Source organism: Aedes albopictus, chromosome 2 (genome assembly GCF_035046485.1).
Source record: "Aedes albopictus strain Foshan chromosome 2, AalbF5, whole genome shotgun sequence".
In the NCBI taxonomy this organism is placed as follows: Eukaryota; Metazoa; Arthropoda; class Insecta; order Diptera; family Culicidae; genus Aedes; species Aedes albopictus.
In genome coordinates, this window is record NC_085137.1 from 262577799 (window position 1) to 262594526 (window position 16728).

A 16728-nucleotide genomic window follows, 5' to 3' on the forward strand; every position below is an offset into this window, starting at 1 on the left:
TTAAATAAAGAATAACTATTTACCTTGAACAAATTTCTTTACAATTATCCGAAAGCTTGTCTCCTTTTCCTCATCAAATTCACTAAATTCGCCTCAAATTTCACTACTTTTTCACCTTCTAACTAACAAACCAACTTTGCCGATATTTACAAATGGCTGTTTATCTAACTTCTCACTGTCTTCTATTTGTTTTTGTTATTGTAATGCTATTTATCTACCCTTCCTTATCTGCCCAAGCATTGAAGCGCAATGACATAAATCGGCAACAACATTAGAGGTATGCCACCGCTCCGTCATGGTATTGGTGAGCGACAGTGGGCCGCGCGCGGTGTTAACAATTATTTTTTTTGTTATTGCAAATATGAGGATGTATTTTAATCAGGGAAAATGACACTTCCTTTGCTAACCGGGAAAATCCGTATTTATCCGTTGCTAAACGTCGTTAACCGCGTTTAACTGCTGCTCAGTTAGCAGCGGCTAACGACGGTTAGGAACGGGTAAACGCTGATTTTCCGGTTAGAAAAAGATATGTCATTCCCTTTGATTTTAATGAGAAATATGAAATATTTTTAACGTTTAGAATTTTCTGTCCCACGGGTGATCTATTATTTATGAACAATTTTGACGTAATAAAATTTTGATAAGCCCAGAACAGAATAAAAATCTTTTAATTCAAATTGGACTAAAATATTACTGAAGCAACATTTTGTAGCTACAGGAAATTTCGAAAACCGTAAATTCTATTTTTTTCAATTACAGCAAATACTATTTTTTTCAAATACATTAAAAGTAAATGCCACAAAAGGATGATTAAAACGTTTTTAAAATGAGTTGCGTTATGTTTAAAAAGCATTCATTTTTTTTTTCTTTTTACGTTGTAGCTAACCGTTTTCTATTGAACTGCCTTTAACACTTAAATTTGTGTACGTTTAAAATTGTATGTTGGCATATTTTTATTGGCCAACGAAAATGTTTAAATTCTGTAGAGTTGCTTTTAATTGCAAAAGAGTATTAAAACATTGGATAATAATTTTCAAGTATCATTAATCCACAGATAATTGATCATTACAAGTTTATCATGTACAAGTAGGTTACTGAAAACTTTTAAAATTGTTTAATTGGATATAGGAAGTAAAAATATAAATAAATTGAAATAATTTTGTTCATCGCTGAATCATGAAAACATTGATGTTTTTTTTTAATTTTTTCATTATTTTCATTGACGCTCTTACTAATACCAGGGAGAATAACCGGGAGGGAACACTGGCGATTTTCTCGTGTACCGCATAATTGTAGATAAGCGTGTACGAGTGCAGGCTATACTAGAATAAGCAGTACTAGTGGCAGCATTTTTGTACTGGATTGGTTGTCAAAAATGACAGCTGACGTGCAACTGCCAGTACAAATGCCAGCCAAGGTGCCAGCATCAGTTTTGTTTTGGTTTTGCCGAAATTTTTGATTATTGCATTGATTGCTGCTGAAATTTCGGAAATATTCTATTGTTATTCCCAAATATACCAGGATTTCCGCCGGGAAGTTACAGACTGTGAAGGCGAGCCTCCTCTAGAACATCGGGTTGGTCTGTCTCGAACGCCAAAAAACCGTGATTGCAGTTTTGGAGATTATCCAGGAAGGTATTTTATTACGTTTTAAATGAATTCTGTTGAAATTTACTGACGAAAGGCTGTGTCGTGTGGGCAGGAGCACGTTTTATTATTGCAGGTAGGCAATGAGTACATACTTGCGGAATGTTTATCCGGTTAAATAATCATAAATTCTCGTTACTTTTGCAAAATCAAACATCCACCATGTCCGCGCGTGAAGGTGGTTGGAAAAACTTGTGTCACCCTGCGGTAATCATCGCCATCAACAACCCGAGCGCAAATCTGACGACGAAGCTAGGCGGCACTACCCCAGCGACGAATTCCACCGGAACTAGTTAGCAGCCTCCAGTATGGTTTGGAAGCAGGGTCAGCGGGGACTGCAAGAAGCAGCTATGTGAGCCAGTCATTCTGGTGGTAAATTATCCTATATTAGCTGCGCGGCATCATGCAGGAAACGTTTGATCATGCCAGGTCGCGGCAGAACTCGCCGGTACTTTGGCGGAGGGAGTATATCATGAGGAAGATTTCGATGCGGGTGGCTAGGCCGCATAAACACCTCCGTGGCTTGACCTTCGTGAAGAAGAAAAGCGGAGTCCTTTCGTAATGTGACGTAATACGAAAACGTTCGACGAGGAAAAGCTGCGGCGGTAGTTCTGGGCGGATCAAATTTTGCTGATTCTGGCCGGTTTTTGCGGATTCAGTACGAGGAGACACGGATGGATCGGAACGGGAAAACCATGAAGAATTGGATGAGGACGTCGTTGAATTTCGCGCAGGATGTGATAATCTCGCAGAGTTGCCTGTTGGTTTTGGCGCACTTGACCCATGAGACAATTGCGGTTCTGGTGAATTTCTGCATAGGACTGTTGCGATGGGTGATCTCGTCAGGTAGGGTATTGTACCATTTGGGCAGGTGTACCTATTTTGGGCACTTGCCGCTATAACTAAGTCAATTTAAAACCGATTTTTGTACAGAGTTAGATACTGTACGTGCCTAACTCTATACAAAATTTCAAATCAATCGGTTTGAAATTGACTTAGTTATAGCGGCAAGTGCCCAAGATAGGTACACCTGCCCAAATGGTACAAGATCCTATACTATTATTGTTATACTTTTATTTTTATAAGGACTCGTACATGAGCATATTTTCTATGTAGAAACCTTAAAAAGGGTGTCGACTACCTGGGAAAATCTGGAAAATCAGTGAATTTATTTGTGTTCCTGGAAAGTCAGGGAACTCGATTAATGGTCAAATTTTAATACGGCCAAAAGGCGATGGGCTAAAACTTAAGTAAACTTATACAAATAGGTATAAAATTCATGCCCACAGAAACTAAGAATGTTTCTCTAAACTGTGTAATCCATGATTTAATAGCCAAATCAATGAGTTGTCAAAGTAGATAACGCTATTTTAATTTTTATTATGCAGTTTTATCTGCAAATAAAGCTAAAAATGCAAATGATGTAGGTTGCTGGTAAAATATAGGCCCATTCATTAGTAAATTTCTTTTAAGATACCTGTTTCCTACACATTTCTTCAAGGAAGACTAATGAAATCTTTAGCTGGTTCCTTGTCAACAGTTTTCCAGCTATTTACTCTACAGATCATTGATGCAGTCTTTTAATTTTAGCAAAAATTTGTATTCTGTTGAGTGAACGAAAAGTTCCTGGAACGACCGTAAATCCCAGATACCCTCTTCATGGTCATGCCGATGCTCGAAAGTTCACCGTTTCAGCCACATGGGCCCTCTAGCTAAACAGCTGTGGCGATTTTGGGTCAGAAAGATGACTTTACATATAGTCCTCGAGGTAATATCTATCTATATATATAAAAATGAGTTTGAAGTTCCTTTGAGGCAACAAAACTCAAGAACGGGTGGACCGATCAGCATGAGTCCTGCATGGTTCGATTCGTATCCGTGGTGGCTGTGTTTATATGTAAAAAAAAGTTACGAAAATCCACTAGAAACGTAACAAAAAATGATGAAGTACTGATTTTTATGAGCCGGGAACAAATTCAGCGCGATCAAAATTAAATCAATCTAGAGTGCGTTGCTGCAATGACCTTACCAGTTGTCAAACAACCACAGCTTGGCAAGACAAAGTTTGCCGGGACAGCTAGTTGTACATATTTATTTATTTTAGACCGAAATCGATATGTGAAGTCAAATATCTCCAACAAAAATTCGCCGAAGTAAAAACGTCGGCATTCTAATTGAAGCGTCGCCGACACAGGCAATTCTTATGCGTAGGCGAGCCCCTAATTAGAATGCCGACGCCGAACTTCGCCGAAATATTGACTTCCGAAGTTCCAACTTTCTCTCGCATTGTCAATAATAATTTTCTAAAAGCAATAAACTTTCCATAGAAACTAAATTATTCACCAATGGATCTGTACGATTTGTACGATTTCCTGAAGATTAAAGATATCCTCGTAAAAACTCTGTCACTGGAAAAAAAAACTCCTGTAGAAAATCCCTGGTGGCATTCCAGGGGAAATCTTAAGAGGAAATAGTGAACGAATTCTTGAAAAATTCTTGATTTAGTTTGAAAAAAAAAATCCTGGAAAACGCCCCGGAGGAATTCGTGAAAGAATTCCAAAAGGGTCTTCTCTGGGTGAATTTCGGGTAGATTCCCTAGAAGAAACCATGTAGCAATTTTCCTGATTCCTGAACAAATCCCTTAGGAAACTGCTGGAGGCATTTCTGAAGGAATCCAAGATTATTTTTGGGGGAATCCTTGGTAGATTTCCAATATAGAAATTATTTTTTTAAAAAATCAGGAGAAATCCCTTTAGCCATTCTGGAAACAATCCCAGATAAAGTAATTCCAAGATTTTTTTGAAGGAATCCTAGGAAAAATCCAGAAGAATTTCCGAAGGAATAAATACTGGAAGAAAATGCGGAAGGAACTGCAGATGGAATTCCTGAAAAAAATCAGGAGAAATTCGGAAAGGAAGTTTCGAAAAAAAAAAACAAAAAGAAAAACCTGAAGGAACTCATGAAGTTATCTTAAGAATAGCTTGCGAAGGAAACCCAGCAGCAATTCACGAAGGAATTTTAGGAAGAATTCCTGAAGCAATCCTGGGAGAAAATCCCGAATGAATCCCAGGAGGAATTGTTTACACAGAAAGAATACCATAAAGAATCCCGAAGCAATCCCAGAATGAAATTTTGAAGAAATTCCTGTAGGCATTCCTGAAGCTATATATCTAGGTAATCACATTAAAGTTCGTGAAGGCATCCCGGATGGGATTCTTAAAAGAATTACATGTGGAATTCCCAACCGAGGGAAATCAGAAGAAATTCGAGTAGAAATCCTAGGAGGAATTTCTGAAAGAATCCCAAGAGGAATTCCTGAAGTTATCCGAAGAAGAGTTCATGAACAAGTTCTGAAGGAGTTCCCAGCTAGGTGGAATTCCCAAAGAATTCCTGAAGTTATCCCAAGAAGAGCTTCTGGAGAAAGCATAGTAAGAATTCACAAAGGAATTATTGGATGAATGCTGAAAGAAATCTTGGGGAAAAGTCCTGAAGGAATCGCTAGAAAAATTCCGAAGGAATCACGGGATAAATTCGGACAGAAACCCCTGAAAAAAAAAACTGGAGGAATTCGTGAAGGAATCCCAGGAGTAATTCCTGAAGGAACCTCAGCTGGAATTCCTGATGGAATCTTAAGAAGAATTACTGAATAAATCTCAACTGGAATTTCTAAAGAAATTTCAGAAGGAACTCCTGAAGTTATCCCAAGACAAGCTTGTCTACTAGTTCTCGAAGGAAGTTCTGCAGGAATTCCCGGAAGAATTTCAAGAAGAATTTCTGAAGACATCCTGGGAGGAAGCCTTGAATAAATCCCTGTAAACGAGATATTTTCATCAGGAATTCCAGCTATACTTCTTTTACTAGCTCTACCTGGAATAACTTCAGGAATTCTTTTTGGGATTCCTTCAGAAATTCCCCTTAGGATTTGATTCTTGATTCTTTCAGGTATTCATGCAGGCATTTCTTCTCGTACTTTTTTGTCATAACTTCAGGAAGTCCTTTTGGTACTCCTTCAGATATTCCTCCTGGGTTTCTTGGAGAATTCCATCTTTGAATCCTTGAGGAATTACAGCTAGGATTACCTAATGAATTTCTTCTGGCATTTTATTAATAATTATTGCTTCTAGAATTCCTTCACGGATTGTTTCGGGATTCCTTGTGTGGTTTCTTCCAGAATAAACAACTCCCAGGATCCCATCAGGAATTCTTCCCAGGATATCTTCAGGAATAGGGGAGCAACCTTGGATGAACCAAATGTCAAAACAACTTTTTTGTTGTAAATCCTCTATGAAAAGAAAAAAATAGTGTTGACGTTTGGTTCATATTAGGTGAACCACTTCTCCTAGCCTATTTCTCCTGGGATTGCTCAAGAAATTCCAGTCGGAATTTCTTCAGGACTCCCCAGATTTTTTCTCGAACTCCTGGAGAAATCTCCGGTTGGTACTCCTGAAGAAATCCCCGGTAGAAACTCCTAGAAGGATTTCTGGAGGAACTTCTGGAACATTTCCCGGAAGAACTTCTGAAAGAATTCACAAAGGAACTGCTGGAAGAATTCCCGAAGAAACTCTTGGAAGAATTCCCGGAAGAACTCGTGGGATGAATATTTGGAGGGGTTCCGGGTCGTTTGGCCGAACGCCATTTGGCCGAAAGGGTCATTTGGCCGAATGCCGTTTGGCCGAAAAATGAATGATGAACTTAACCTTCCGTAACTCGCGCGGTTGACTACCTGCGTCAGCACCACGCTAATGCTGAGTACAAAAAGCGAGATTTTTTCAATGTGTTGTACAAAATACAACAGCGCGATTGCTCGAGGGTTAATCATGCCACTGTTCCCCGCTTCAGAATAACTCGAAAGAACAGTCTATGATTTAAAGAAGGAGTAATATTTGATAAAATATTGGCAGTTTCAATGTCAACTAATCTCTCAATGTCAAAACTAGAAAGAATAGCCTTTGAATAAATAAGGAAATATTGGAAGTTAGAATATCAAAAAAATCCTATGAATTTTGAATTTGAATCATGATTCGGCCAAACGACCATTCGGCCAGAAGGCATTCGGCCAAATGGCGTTCGGCCAAATGGCCGGACACCATTTGGAGGAACTCTTGGAAGAACTCATAGAGGAACTCCTGGAGGAATTCGTGGAGGAGCTTTTAGAAGAATTTGCGGAAGAACTCGTGGAAGAATTATCAGAAGAAAGCCTGGAAGAATTCCCGGAGGAACTTCTGAAAGAATTCACAGAGGAATTCCTGGAAGAATTTCCGAAGGAACTCCTGAAAACATTCCTGGAGGAACTTCTGTTTAGAAGAATCCCCGAAGGAAATCCTGGAAGAATTCCCGAAGAAAATCCTGGAAGAGTTCCCGAAGGAAGGAAGAAATTCCCGGAGGAACTTGTGGGATGAGTTTTTGGAAGAAATCTCGGAAGAACTCATAGAGGAACACTTGGAGCAATTCGTGGAGGAACTCCTAGAAGAATTCCCTGAAGAACTCCTGGAACAATTCCCAGAAGAAAGCCTGAAAGAATTCCCGGAGGAACTCTTGGAAGAATTCCTGGTGGAACTTCTGGAAGAATTCCTGGAGAAACTCGGGAAAGAATTCCCGAAAGCAACTCCTGGAAGAATTCTCGGAGGAACTGCCGTAAGAAATCTTGCAGGAGCTACTAGGTGAATTCCAAGAGGAACTTCAGAAAGAATTCGTGGAGGAACTTCTGGAAAAATTGTAGGAGGAACTTCTGAAAGAATTATCCGAGGAACTTCTGGATAAATTTACGGAGAAATTCCTGGAAAAATTCCCGGAGGATCTTTGCAAGAATTGCCGGAGAAACTTCTGGCAGAGTTTCCGGAAGAACTTCTGGAAATATTGGCGAAAGTTCTTCTAGAAGAATTCCCGGAGGAACTGTTGAAAGTATTCCCGGTGAATCTCTTGGAAGAATTCACGGAGGAACTCCTGAGAGAATTCCTAAAAAACCGGTTGGAACTCCTGAAGAAATCCCCGGTAGGAGCTCCTGGAAGGATTTCCGGAGGAACTTCCGTAAGAATTCACAGAGGAACTCCTGGAAGAATTCCCGAAGGAACTCGTGGAAGAAATCCCGGAAAAAACTCCTGGAAAAATTCTTGGAGGAACTCCTGGAAAAAATCCCAGTAGGAACTACTGAAATTGTTACCGGAGGAACCCGTGGAAGAATTCCCTGAACGAGACCCCGGAGAAACTCCTTGAAGAATTCCCGGAGGAACTCGTATGATGAATTTTTGAAGGAACTCTTGGAAGAACTCAAAGAGGTATTCGTGGAGGAACTCCTGGAAGAATTCGCAGAAGAGCGCCTGGAAAAATTCCCCGAGCAACTTCTGGAAGAATATACGGAGGAACACGTGAAGAAATTTGCAAAAGGAACAGCAGAATTCCTGGAAGTAACCCCGAACTCCTGGAAAATCTTCTCTTGGAACTCCTGAAGAAATCCACGGTAGGAACTCCTGGAAAGATTCACGGAGGAGCACCTGGAAGAATTCCCTGAGGAACTTCTTCAAGAATTCACAGAGAAGAACCCCTAAAAGAATTCCCGAAGTAACTCCTGGAAGAATTCACGGTGGAACTCCTGAATGAATTCCCGGAGAAACTCCTGGAAGAAGTTCCGGAGGAACTCCTGGAAAAATTCCCAGGAGTAACTGCTGAAAGTATTCCCGGAGAAACTCGTGGGATGATTTTTTGGAGGAACTCTTGGAAGAACTCATAGAGGAACTCCTGGAGGAATTCGTGGAGGAACTCATGGAAGAATTGCCGGAGTAACTCTTGGAAAAATTCCCAGAGCCTAAGCCTGGAAGAATTCCCGGAGAAATTCCTTGAAGTAGTCCCGGAGAAACTTCGGAAGAATTCTCGGAGGAAATTTGGAAGGATTCCTAAGTTTCGGAAGAATTTTCGGAGAAATTTCTGGAATGATTCCCGGCGACCCCTTAAGAAATTGTAGAAGGAATTCCTGGAGAAATCCTAGAATTAATTCTTGGAGGAATCCTAGAGGGATATCCTATAGGAACCTCAGGAAGTACTGCAAAAATAATTCCTGGGGAATCCCAGAATGACGTCCTAGAGAAAGCCAGGCGGAATCCCAGAAGGAACTTGGAGAAATCCCAGAATAATTTTCTGAAGGAATCTTAGGATGGAATCCTCAAGAACTCTTAGAATTCACTCAGAGGATTCTAAGGAACTGCTACAGAAATCTCAAAAAAAAAAAACACTACAGGAATTTCAGAAGAAACTTTTTGTAAATGAAATGCATGAAAGATTTCTTGGAGGAATCTTCGAATGGCTTCCTTAGGAAATCCTGGAGGAATCCCGGAAGGAGGTACTGGAGGAAACTTTGAAAAAAGTCCTGAAGGACTCCCAGAAGGAATTCCTGGAAACTTCTTTTTCCGAGAGAGATTTCTAGGAGGAATCCCAGAATAAATTTCTTAGGAAATCTTAGAATTAACTCTTGGGGGAGCCTCACAAGTTAATCCTCTAGGATTTACGAAAAAACACTTAGAGAAATACCAAAAGGAATTCCTGGATTCCATAAGATACTCTTGGAGAAATCATCTGAATGAACTCCTGGAGGCAGTGTACAGTGCAGCTCATTTTCATATTGAAATCATGCAGAATTGCACTCCCCTCCCCCTGGATATTCGATCTTGACGCGATGGGAGGGCTTAACCCATTAGCACTTTGGCGCCAGTTTATTCACCACCGCTTGAACTTTGAGCTAGTTATATCTGGTTTACGAGTTGAGCGCAAGTGAAGAAATCGGCCGTAAGTGCTAATGGGAACCAAAGGAGTATCCGTTGTGCATTTATCACAAGTCAAAGACAAGTTATAATTCAGTTTGCATAGACCTAATCTTTGCATTCTTTGATTTTTCTCAAATTTAACAATAGTTGTTAAATTTAACGTAACGCAAGAGTGGGTAGGGGAGGTCTCTGCGTTACACTCATCATTCATCACTTGAATTCGTTAGTACACAGGACAGGGGACGCTAAGATAAGTTGACTTACAGCCTTACAGATTAGATTCATTACAATAAGAAAATTATGGACTGATTAGGTAAAGATAAAACTGTTGATTTTAGGAGTTTATATTTGTATTTCTTATTTTTATAGGGATGAATATATAAAAGTTGACAAATTATCATTATCATTTTTATTTTTGACAAAAATCAGTTGACTGAAATTTTTTGTTTTTCATTTTATTTTTTTTAATTTTTGACGGTATTGTTCGTGCTACGCACTTTTGCCGGTCATGCACAGGCTTTCTAAACGGCTTTCTAGCCTCGCGGAACTAAGCTACCCACACTGCACAACGGGAGGGCTAACAGATATTGCATCTGCTAGGGATATTTCACTAGCCCCAAACCAATCACCTGAATTGCTCCACTGTGTCGAAAAGTGCTGAGCTAATTCTCCACTACGAACCGGCGGCGTTCGATCGCGCTAAGTGTTCTTCTAATTTGGCACTTAGAAGATTTCACTGGGGATATTGGACCTTACTACGCTAACTCGCAACCGACCGACTGGAGTAGCAGAAAACGGGGTTTCGGAGCACGTTTGTAATAATTCGTCCGATCACATCGGCAGAGTGTCTTCAACTGATATATAATTAACATCTCTTAACCTAGCTATGTTGTACAATATGTGTATGTATGTGGGTACATTTTACGATCGCCGATGTTCGGCATTAGATTGCATTCGATCTGTGGTATACAGTAAAAAGTGATCATTTAATTTTAAGTAGGTTTAACAAATTTTGTTCTAGTAATTAGATTAGGAATTCAATTTAGTCAGTTTAATAGTTCAATATTCAAATTCACTAAGAGGTATTATTTCACTGACCAAAAAGCAGGAATTTAGTTACATGTTTCTTTAGGCCTTAGAACGGTTGACAATGTAAAGGTTTACGGTGGATATAATATTACTTTGGACTAAGATGATCACAGATATGCAGAAGACGACTAGCGAAATTAGGAACACAATTTGATGCATTATAGACTATATTTTGACATATAGGGTTTGACTAATTTCTTTACAACATCGAATGGAAGCTCAAAAAGTGTTATCTAACACTAATATGAGAATTATTTGGGGATGATGCTGATGCTGTCAATGACTAACATCGGTTATTGACACTATTGGTAATCAGCTTGAAATAATTTTCAGAATGTATTATAAAATAACTGAGGATATTATCTGATTATTTTTTGGGGAAGCTCTCAGAAAAACTAGTTGCCCATATCGGCTAAAAAGGCTAGCTCTGGTAGCTGTTTTCGAATAATTTTCAGAAATATCAAATCTTTAAAAATTAGCTACGATGCATTTTTTTGAAGGCGTTAACATAGACAGCCTTTTTTCTCTCTGAATGTTGTCCAGTGACCTCGGAGATTTTCGATTATTAAAATATTGTTCAATTATCAAATCATCTTTGGAGCTTCCATTCGATCAAAATACTAGTGTGATGGGAAAAGTTAAACACAGTATATTTAAAAACTACTACGGCCCAATGCTAATTACTACACACTTTGCTCAAGTTGACGACATCGTCTAGTCCATCGTGAGTATTGGTCCTAGTAGGGGGAAAGTTGGGAAAGGGTCCAGGCTTTGCTATCAGCTGTCCTGCAGCTCCACCTGATCACTCTTCAAAAAAAAAAAACAAAAAAAAGAAATCACGCACAATTGCACTCACACTGAGAAGCATGCCATCTCTGCCTGGAGGAATCTGAGAAAGAACTCCTAGACGAATACCACAATGGATTCCTTAATAAAACCCAGGAGAAATATTAGAATAAATTCCTGGGAAAATTCCATATGGAACTCCTGGAGAATCCTAGAAATGTTTCCTGGAGGAATCAAAGAATGGATTTTTCTTAAGAAATGCTTGTTGTAGGAGGTTATCTTAGAATGAACACATGGAGGAATTTCAGAAGGGATTCCTGGGAAAAAATGAGAAAGATTTCCTGGAGGAATTCCAGAATGGATTCCTTGAGAATCCTAGACGAAGCTCCTGGAGAAATCTTAGAATTAACTCCCGGGAGAATCCCAAAAGGAATTCGTGGAGAAATCTCAGAATAGATTCCTTAAGAAATCCTAAAAGAAACTCTTATAAAAATCTTAAAATGAACCCTTGGAAATACCAGAGAATGGATCCTTGAAGGAGCTTCTTAAAAAATCTGAGAATATATTCCTGCAGGAATTTCAAAAGGAACTCCTCGAGGAATCCCAGAATGGATTCCTTAAGAAATTCTATTATAAACTGCTGAAAATATCTTAGGATCAACTTCTGATGGAATCGCAGAAGGAAATCCTGTGGGAATTTAAAAAAAAACTCCTAGAGGAATCCCAGAAGGAGTTCCGGGGACAATCCCAGATAGATTTCCCGAATACCAAAAGGAGTTCCTGGGAGAATTTCGGATGGATATTCTATGTGTATCTGAAGGAACTTTTGGAAGAATCCATAAAAAAGTGTGTAATTCAATCAGAGATTTTATTACCTAGTTCCTCTGAAAAGTGCATGTATTACCAATTATTAATGTCTCTTTGAGCGGCGTTAATTTAAAAAAAAAAATATCGAAAACATGAATAAAAAGCACATTGGTCGAGGATTTGGATGAGCCTTTTACTTGATACTGACAGTCAGTGTACCAGTAGCCGCTCAAAGTAATAAAACTAATGTTTATTGGTATAAACATGGGCCTCTCCACACGAATGTTATTCGGCATGTATATTTTGAATATCCATAATAAAAACATTTTATTTTTGTAGGTAAACCTTATTTCTTTTTATGCTCATAAGGTAAGCGACTATTAGAAAAAGAGCGGCTACTGGTACACTGAGGGTACATTCCAGTACTTTCCGAACATATTTTCTATGTTAACTCAATCCTATTGAAATGATAGTAGGGTGCGGGCACCGGTTTTGGCCAGTCTAAGGGAAATCATTTTTATAAAAATAACAAATAATCCTATGAAAACAACCAATGTGTCAAATGAAAGGTTTCAATCTATATTTTGAAGGAAAAATGTAGAAATCAAGCCAATACTTGATTTTTGTATTAAAAGTGGCACTGGCCAAAATAGAAGCACTGCCGCAGTTTTGGCCATATTTTTAAGTTTGGTTTCTATTTTGGCCAATCACGTGTATTTCTTATGGGAGTGGCCAAATTAGAAGCACCCTGGCCAAAATAGATATATGGGAGCTGATTTTTTACGGAAATATATTTTTTTCTTCTAGTTTTTAATCAAAACGTGTGGTTTTCACAGCCATAATCATCATATTGTATTAGGATCTACTAGTAAAAAATAAATTTACGCCGATTTAGATCGCAACAGGCTCAATACCGCACTATGGCCAAAACTCCGGGCTGGCCAAAACTGAAGCTTCTACCCTACTTGAAATAGTTTTCAAAAATTACCGGCAATTTCCGTACTATTTTTACAACGCTTCTTATCAATATAAAGAAAAATTGTTATATACTCACAGCATTCACTTCGATTTGGCCACGTTCTTCCTCGCATCCTGCTAGTTAACCGTTGCGGCATCGGTTTTCGTCCCGACTGTAGTCGCAGTCCGGATCGTTACCGATAAAAACATGCCCAATTAGTCCGCGTTGGTCAACTATAGTACACTCTTTCTCTGCCGGCCACTTTAGCATCTTCTTCCGGTGCGGTTCCTGCAGTTTTTTTAAGCGATCCAAACTATCACAGGTGATTTTGGTGTACTGGGTCGAACCCCTGGTCGAACCGAGCCATCGTCGAATCAGAATGCTCCGTTGATTGTTCAGCTAGGGCATGGCGAAGGAGGCGGATCGATCCTTTCGGGAATGTCCTCTTCTCGGCAGTCTGGCATGTTCAGAGTGGACCAGGGCAACGCCTTCCAGGCACCTTAGTAAATGATATGTTCTGTTTCTGCTACAGCAGCTCTTCCATGTGCTCCTGAGTCCTGGTACAACTCGACGTCATTGTGCGTCTTCTACTTCTCAATATCGATCACAAGATAACGCACGTCTGCGGCAGAATTCACTTCCTGGCCACATTTCTGGAGCGGCGACATTTCAGACGCGACACGAACGATACCATTCCCTTTTTCACAATAGAGATCATATTCTGTGACATCAGCTGGCGGCTTAATTCGTCCGGGTTGTTTTGTCATCTTATAACCGCAGCTGATTTTTTCGGTTGGAAATCTGTAATATAAAATAATATGTAGTATAGATCTTTCTAATATTAAGGATATATATTAGTGATACGCTCGCAACAGTTATTTTTTTACGGTATTTGCATCATATGACAAATTTACCTGAATCTTTTTTTTTTCGATGTATTTTCCTGCGCCAACCGCTTCATGATGAATCCTCCTTTGGGTTCTTGGAACAGAACCTACATCGTCAATCGCCGCCTGCTAATCCTTCCGAATAGTTCAAAAAGTTGCCAATACCTAGTTGAGCACTATCTAAAACCTTGAATCTGATAAGCGGCGGCCGTCGAGAAGAAGAGGATTTCACTCTGAAAGCCTGCGTTGGAGATGAGCATGCAATCCGGGTACTTCTCCGCCAGCCGGTAGATCATCGTCCACCATGTATGATGCTCGATCATCTCCGTCGTCAACCAGGCACGCGTTTCTTTAACTCCACGGTGAACATTCTGCCCGCCTTTTTCGATTCGGGATGTCTTCAGAATCATCATATCCTTCAGATGGTTCTCGGCCATGGCCTTGACGTCTATCACCCGGAAACCGGCCAGAATCAAGCAAACTCCAGGTGATTGGCCATCTGAGCTCCCGCCGTATATTTCCCCGACAGCAGGTCGGTCCGTCTAGAAGTATCGTATCAGTTTGGCGTAAATTCCTGTCTTCACAATGTAATCTGAAATGACGCCAGGCTTTTGTTGAGCACTTCCTGTGGGTTTTCCGTGTTTGTCCTGCTCCTTTACACCCGGTTACGGAAGTTTCGGCGGTGAAAAAAAAATTCTGAGTCCAAACATTTTTGACAACAACAACCACCAAAAACATAAACAAAAAACTCACAGCATTTGCCAGCCTACACGCATAAAAAAATATATTGCATGTTGAGTAAACAACACTAGCGCCCCTGGCGGTGGCTGCACCCGTCTAGTACTTCGCAAAACACTTTTTTCAGCGCGTTTGTTCGCCGGTGTTCCCTCCCGGTTATTCTCCCTGCTAATACCTTCACAAACTGTCATCAAATTGCACCGAAACCGTTCGTTTTTCCGGTGTCAATTACTACACCGGTGCAGTGCACCGTCGAGAATAAACGAATTCGACATAATTTTTCTGCCGAGAGAAAATATGTATGTCACATTTTCGTTAAGCCAAACGTCCTTTATGCCAAATGTTCTTAATGCCAAATGGCCTTACGCCAAACGTATCAGACCCAATGATTCAGCTGTCCCACCTGCATCAATTTGAGATTTCCACAGTACGGATCGGTTCTCCGGGATCCCATGAAGCATGCCTTGATGTCACCGTTTTCGTCGCAAATTTTCTCCAATATGGTCTTGATGCTACCCCTCATTGCACGGATTTTTATACCGTAGTGCTTCCTACAGTGATCGATGAATTCCTCGACTTCTTCGAACGGTTCCTTGGGCTGCATGTAGACGCATTGTAGGTCATTAGAGGAAACTGCTGTGGGGAGCATCTTCAAAATGATGTCCAGCAAAACTGTACAATCTTTTCCTCCATTGAATGATAGAAATATTTCCTCAGGTTTGTATGTGGCGTATGCAAGCTTCAATAACTAAAAAAGACAAAAAAACATATAATAATAACATATTTCAAACAGTAGGTTCTTATCTAGGATAGGATACGACAACTAGTCAGCCCAAAAGAGACCAATTTGGGGACCAATAATCTTAGCAACGCGGAAAAACAAGACAGCAAGCTGTGAAATCAGACAGAGAAGTTGCAGGTGTCACATCCTATCCTAGGTTCTTATGTCATCACATGACAGTCCTTATCAATTTTTGGGGGCTCCAAATGGAGCTGCGGGACAGCTTATTTATCAAGACTGAACCCATCATTCAAGTTTCATCTTTGCAAATATAGGCACACGGTATACACAATTTAGACTGGGTCAACAAAGTCAAATTTTTTGGAACAAAACTTTTTCGATTCCTTTTGGCGTCCAACTGTCCAACTGTGCAAAATTTGGGGGCGATTGCGTGCGTTCCCGTATTCCGCATTGAAATTTGTATGGAATTTAGTATGGGAAAACGTGCTTTTTACATTTTTCTCCTAAATTGATTTCTTTTTGTCTAAAACGATCTAACTAATGACGTTGAAGTATAGCCTAGGGTATAGTAATAATCACGTTCAAATGTGTGCGAGTATCTTTTGTAGATGTAGTTGTGAAACTTGGGGGAAAACATGTGCACTCTTACCCCGGTTGTTAGTTTTATCATTATTTAGCCGTTTTACCCAAATCAATTGGATATTATTTGCATATGCAATCTGAATAGCCTTTGAATTAGCGTGCATTTTTGTGTACGGAAAAAATCGCGCTAGTGTTCGTGTATTGAAATGTCACTTATCCTTATGCCGAAAAAGTTTGCCGAAGACCGCAAAGTGATCCGACACTTGTGAAAAAAGTTATAACGTATAGATTACCCGGTGGTGCTTAACATTTAACATGTAAAGAAATAACATCAATAATAAAATCTCAACTTTTTGCCTAAATTGCCAAGCCAATAACTTTTTTTTTGCAATTTCTCATCGTAATAGGCTGTTTTACCTCACGCAAATCTGACAGGAAAAGGCCTACTTTCCCACATCAAATTAACAGTGCTGTAATGGTTCATTACAGCACTGATTTGCGTTGCGTAATGAACCATTACAGCACTGTTTTCAGTTTTGGTCGACTTCTTGATGCTTTCTGGATGCAGGTTTGAAAAATGGTGACAACTGCACAGTTTAACCTGTTATGATCAGATTTTCTTAGACATTGGCTACGAACAACTGTGTGCAGTTTGATGAAAAACTTTTGTTAAAAACCATCCTCAAGGGTTATTTATGAAATTGCAAAAAACGTTGTACGCAACTCGGTGCAGAACTCG

The 16728-nt window shown here is 39.7% G+C and overlaps 1 protein-coding gene and 1 pseudogene across 3 annotated transcripts in view; one reads left to right on the forward strand and one right to left on the reverse strand.

The window, feature by feature from the left end:
* The window catches only part of LOC109411530 (cytoplasmic phosphatidylinositol transfer protein 1), a 171428-nt gene that overhangs the window by 38004 nt on the left and 116696 nt on the right, over nucleotides 1-16728 (reverse strand). For 2 of the 3 annotated variants that reach the window (XM_029854077.2, XM_062851690.1), the window contains one exon: nucleotides 15069-15413. In XM_029854077.2, coding sequence (XP_029709937.1) covers nucleotides 15069-15413 — 345 coding nt within the window. Of the gene's footprint in view, nucleotides 1-15068; nucleotides 15414-16728 lie in introns of those variants that run through there. The other variant, XM_062851692.1, reaches the window with a different exon arrangement.
* Nucleotides 1242-2961, forward strand: LOC109405914 (uncharacterized; annotated as a pseudogene).